At 38.8% G+C, this 4,963-nt stretch overlaps 1 protein-coding gene across 1 annotated transcript in view; it reads right to left on the reverse strand.

The window, feature by feature from the left end:
- The window catches only part of LOC107086454 (cytochrome P450 20A1), a 6,858-nt gene extending 1,895 nt beyond the window's left edge, over positions 1-4,963 (reverse strand). Inside the window, exons 1-10 of the mRNA XM_015377398.1 lie at positions 4,785-4,963; positions 4,290-4,339; positions 3,082-3,248; positions 2,853-2,998; positions 2,603-2,770; positions 2,437-2,515; positions 687-799; positions 562-616; positions 368-488; positions 180-291 (exon numbers count right to left, since the gene is read on the reverse strand). Coding sequence (XP_015232884.1) covers positions 180-291; positions 368-488; positions 562-616; positions 687-799; positions 2,437-2,515; positions 2,603-2,770; positions 2,853-2,998; positions 3,082-3,248; positions 4,290-4,339; positions 4,785-4,856 — 1,083 coding nt within the window. The 5' untranslated portion in view covers positions 4,857-4,963. The remainder of the gene's footprint in view (positions 1-179; positions 292-367; positions 489-561; positions 617-686; positions 800-2,436; positions 2,516-2,602; positions 2,771-2,852; positions 2,999-3,081; positions 3,249-4,289; positions 4,340-4,784) is intronic.

Genomic DNA, 4,963 nt, shown 5'->3' on the forward strand with positions numbered 1-4,963 from the left:
TCATTTTAAAATGACTCTGTTATTTAAAAGTGCAAATCTCCTGTGTAGATGCTTATTAAAAAAGGCAATCTTTGCGGCTGTAAATGAGTTTTATTATCTGGACAGGAGTAAAAAAAAATGGCTTTTTAGATTGTAAGGGCAGTAAACCCCTGGGCTAGATGCTTCAGGAAAGCTGATACCTCTTTAGGGATCACATGTTGATCGACTTTCCCCTCTACTTCCTGAAGCCGAGCAGCTACGGGGGTCAGCTTGGCGGTCCTCACCGTCTCATTGAGAACCTGCTGGCAGTATCTTCCCAAAGAAGGAGAATTTCAGACTCATTATGCGTTTCTCTTAAACAGCACAAATAAGAAGGGCTAGGTGTTACCTGAGCTTAGGAATCTTGTCCAGGGTTACTGGGTCAGAACCTAAAACATCTTGTATCTCCTGGTAAAGCTTCTCCTGAGCTTCCTTGGATGTGGATAAAAAGTGCAGCGCCCAGATGCACACTGCAAAAACAGTGATTCTGCTTTTTTATTTTGGATTCGGATCACTCCGGTTAAAGGTAAATTTGTCACTTACGGTTAGCAGTGATGACGCATCCAGCCAGAGTGAAAACCATGCAGTCCTCCATGACCTAAACGGCAAAAAAAAGGGCTTGGAGTTATTATTTTTTTAATTCTTTTAAATCATCTTTCTTAGACTACCTGTCGCTCTGTGAGGCTGGACTGAAGAAGAACGTCCACAAACGCCGTCTGCTTTTTTTGGGCTCTCCTCTCCTTCACCACTGACAGCAGCAGAGATTCCATCTCTGAGAGAGCTGACCAGAAATAAAAACTAATTTAAAAGTTAAATTTGAAAAAAAAAGAAGAAATATACTGCAAATGTTTGGTAAAATCCAGCAAAGAGTTCCTGGAGGGCAATTTGTTCTAACAGGTCAAACAAATTGTCGAAACTCTACAATTTTTCCTTTCAGGTGATGCTACAGGTTCTCCTTTAGGCTTTGAAGATGAGCAAAGCAGTTAATGACTTGACCACTAGATGTCCCCAAATCCCTCCTTCATAAATATATGACCTCTTTGCTGCATTCAAATGCGAATTTTGTCCAAACGTACACATAGATGGATTACATTTTGTTATGTTTTGACATTTTGTACATAAAAATCACAGCTTTCTAACACTAATGACCTTTTGCAGGTTAAAGCTGGATGAATGCATCTGCACATGGAGATTTGATTAAAAAATACTTCCCTCAGGTAGCTCTGCAATATTTAGTATTTATTTTGACAAACTTGTATAACAGAAGGGGATAAACATAAGAGCTAGAGATCAACTAGGACCTACTGGTTGCTATGGTGATTCCCGCCTTTTTAGGGGTTTATTGGAGATATTTAAACTAATAATTAAAGAGCAGACACTGTTAAAAAAAAAAAAAAAACTGAATGTGAAATCATTGATTTTTTTTTCAAAGACCAGATCTTATTTTATCTATATTAAGAATTAAGAACCTACTTTTGAGTAATGCAAAACTGGAGCTTAAAGCGATCCACAACTAGTTGAACATGTGGGATTAAATATTTCTATTTTCCAATAAAAAAATAAAAAAATGCAGCTTGAGATAAATTGGAAACTTATCATAACTTCAAAATTATATATTCTTAGGATATATTTCACCAATGGAGGTCCCCATTTTGTTTGCGCAATGCATGCTGGGTAGATAATGCGGTTAGGTCTTACTGAACTGGATCCTACATAGTAAATAGAGGAAGGCTAACATTAACAGAGCTATTTTTTAATTGGATTACATTTGAATGGTGAAACTTTTAACAATGTCATACTGTGTGACTGCCTCAAAGTCTTCATGAAATATCTGTTGAAACGATGTGATCACCTCGTAATACACCGTGTGCTAAATAAGCTAGAGCTAATACTATTAGCAGAGGCTAACATTAAAAAAAAAATCTAATTATAAGACAATGAACAACTGGTTAAAGTGAAAGTAAAGCATCTTTCACTCATTTTAACACTTTTTTTCTGGATCCCGATGCTAACCGTAAACAGAAACTGTAGCTCTTTGTAGCATAGCTCTCTATCTGGGTTAGCATCTATTAGCGGGAGACGCCAACCCTCCCATCTTCCTCCATTTGGTCCTTATCTTCATTAACTTTTGTGAGTTCTACATTTTAACCAATTTCAAATTCAAAAGGTTAAATGTTCCAAATTGCGGTTTAAACTAGCACTACAGGACCTAGCGTACGTAATTTTACCGTGGATGCACGATAAACTTATTAAAACTTAGCATCTTACGGGATTTTTTTTTTTTTTTTGTGCATTGTTTTTACATTCAAAATAAATCATTCTCAAATAAGATCTATTGTTACAGCTAATCATGGATCCCTTTAAGCCAAAACTGAGTTACTTTTCCAAATGTTTGGAAAAGATGGTAGGAGGACTCACCCCTCTCATAATGTGCTTTTCTACTGGAGCTTTTCTCCAAGGATCCGTCCATGTAGCCCTTCCCAATTTCAGACCAGATCTGTGGCGATTAGAGAAAAAGGGGATTTAATGTTGATGCCTTAAAACAAAGAAAAGAAACAACAGTTAAATCCGTCACAATTCTAACCGCATCGTGGTTTTTGCGGAAGGAGATGATTTCAGCGTCGTCTTTGAAGCGCTCGCCCAGACCCAGCTGGGTGATGGTCTTCAGAGAGAGACCCAGCAGGTGGGCACAGAGAGGAATATGCTGGGCCTCTGGGAAAGACTTCCACTTTCCGACCAGCTCCTCCGCCACCTGGACAGAAAAGTATTTAAAGAAAATCCAGATTGGTGCGTCGTTTTTGAAGGAAAATTCATTTAATGTGATATTTTCACACCTTAAGCATGAAAGGAAAGTTGCTCTTCAGGCTGTTGTTGATGGCCGCCTCATAGAGTTTCTTTCTAACTACTGACTCGTTGGGCCCACCTTCCCTCCCCGGAGGGTATCCCAGCAGTGACTTCAACATGGTTTCAAACGAGTCCGCTATGAAAACAGAGAGAGAAATGAGAAAATCTCTGATAAACAAAAGAAACAAAAACGTTCAGCGGCAAGGACGACATCCTCACTGGTGTGATTGGGGTTGATGTGCTGCCGCAGCTGTTTGACGGAGCCCAGGCTGACCACCGGTCGCCCGCCGAACCAGAAGGATGCCACAGATCCAAACTCCTGATGGAGGTTGACGAGGAACTCATGCAGACTGCCTTTGTTGATGATGTCCTGCAAATTCCCATCCCTAAATAAGCAGTGAGACAACAAATGTCAACATCCTGAGCTATCTCTATAGTTATGCTGCTATAAGCTTAGATTTCTGGAGGACATAGGGACCCATGTTTCATCATTCTGCTTTATTCTATCTCATTCTGCAGAATCTGTTAGTTCAGTCTCTAACGTTCGGCTCTTTCTGCTTTTTCTCCTAGTAGCTTCATCTGGTCTGTTCCTGTTCGGCTGTGACTCCATCCTGGAGAGAAATATCAGCTGTGCTGCTTCCATCAACATCTTTGTATAGAGATGTTGAAGATTAGCCTGTTTTTCCAGTGTGGTCCTGTTTCTCTGACTGTGACTGGCTGGATGTGCTCTCTTCATCCTCTGACATGGGAGCTGGCTCGGAGCTCGTCTGCCTGGCTGTGTGTTTCCTGGACGGGGCCGCCTTTTACAGCTGCTTTTAACATCTCTGCTTCTGTCTCCTTGAACCCCAGTCGGCCTCTGCAGATGGCCGCTCACACTGAGCCTGGTTCTGCTGGAGGTTTCTTCCTGTTAAAAGGGAGTTTTTCCTCTCCACTATCGCCACAAGCATGCTTAAGCATCCCAGTCAATGAGTCAATGCAATCAACCGGTTTTTCTTAGATAGAAAACTCTGAATCAATTTGACTGTATGATCTGGTGAACTGTAAAGTGCCTTGAGATGACATGTGTTGTGAATTGGCACTATAGAAATAAACTAAATTGAACAGCATCATCACAAGCATTGGTGGCTCAATAAAAGCATCTAAATGAACAATTTTGGTAAATATTTAAGACTAATCTAAGCAGCTATGTATTACTTCTTAATTCTTTTTAGTATAAATATTATAAAAAGCCATTTATCAAAAAGAAAAAGACAAGAAAATACAGTTAAAGTATGCAGATGTGTTAAAATATCTAAATATCACACAGAATACCCACAGAAATAAAGTGCTATAATAAATCATATTATATAAACAAAATACAATTTTAAAAAGTGGTATATCAAATTAATAATAAAATGAAATAAATAGGGTTAAATATGATAACTTACTTTTCATCTGTGGGGTAGAGGCCAGGGATACCAGAGGCCCTCCTGGAAGACTGCAAACAAGCATCAACTCCAGTTAATAGGCGATTCCCATTTAAATGTCGTTATTTTTAGCCATTTAAAAGGTAGAGCAAGCATTTTAAGGACAGTTATTTGATTATGCAAAAGATATTCGCTCTTGCTAAAAATCGGCAATGAAATTATACACTCTGAAGTTTTAAGTTTTTTTATTTTTTCCGCGTTTTAACAGGTCGGAGCAAATCTTAAATCCTTTAAACCGTTTTTTCCTAAACTTTACTTCCTGCCAGTTACATATAACAAATGCCGAACATTAGATCACATCTCTACATGTCTATATTTGTAAAAGTTTTATATATACTAGCTCATATGACTTCAATAATCAGTGATAGTTTTAAAATCGAATGTTTTTTGCCTGAAGTCTGACCTTAAGATAGCAGCCTGCTAATGCTAAGTAACTTTGAGCTATGACGGACTTACCGGGTACAAATAAAGAACAGCACCGACCAAAATGACGACAAACGTGACAGCGAAAATGGCAAAGTCCAACATGACTGCTTTCGTTTGTGCTTTTTCGTTTTTATTTGATAGTTTTCATCCTAATGTTGACAAGTTACCACGTCAACATTTTTTATCTGTGTGCGACTACACCACCTGGG

This window comes from Cyprinodon variegatus, unplaced genomic scaffold (assembly GCF_000732505.1).
Source record: "Cyprinodon variegatus isolate N-32 unplaced genomic scaffold, C_variegatus-1.0 Scaffold153, whole genome shotgun sequence".
Lineage (NCBI taxonomy): Eukaryota > Metazoa > Chordata > Actinopteri > Cyprinodontiformes > Cyprinodontidae > Cyprinodon > Cyprinodon variegatus.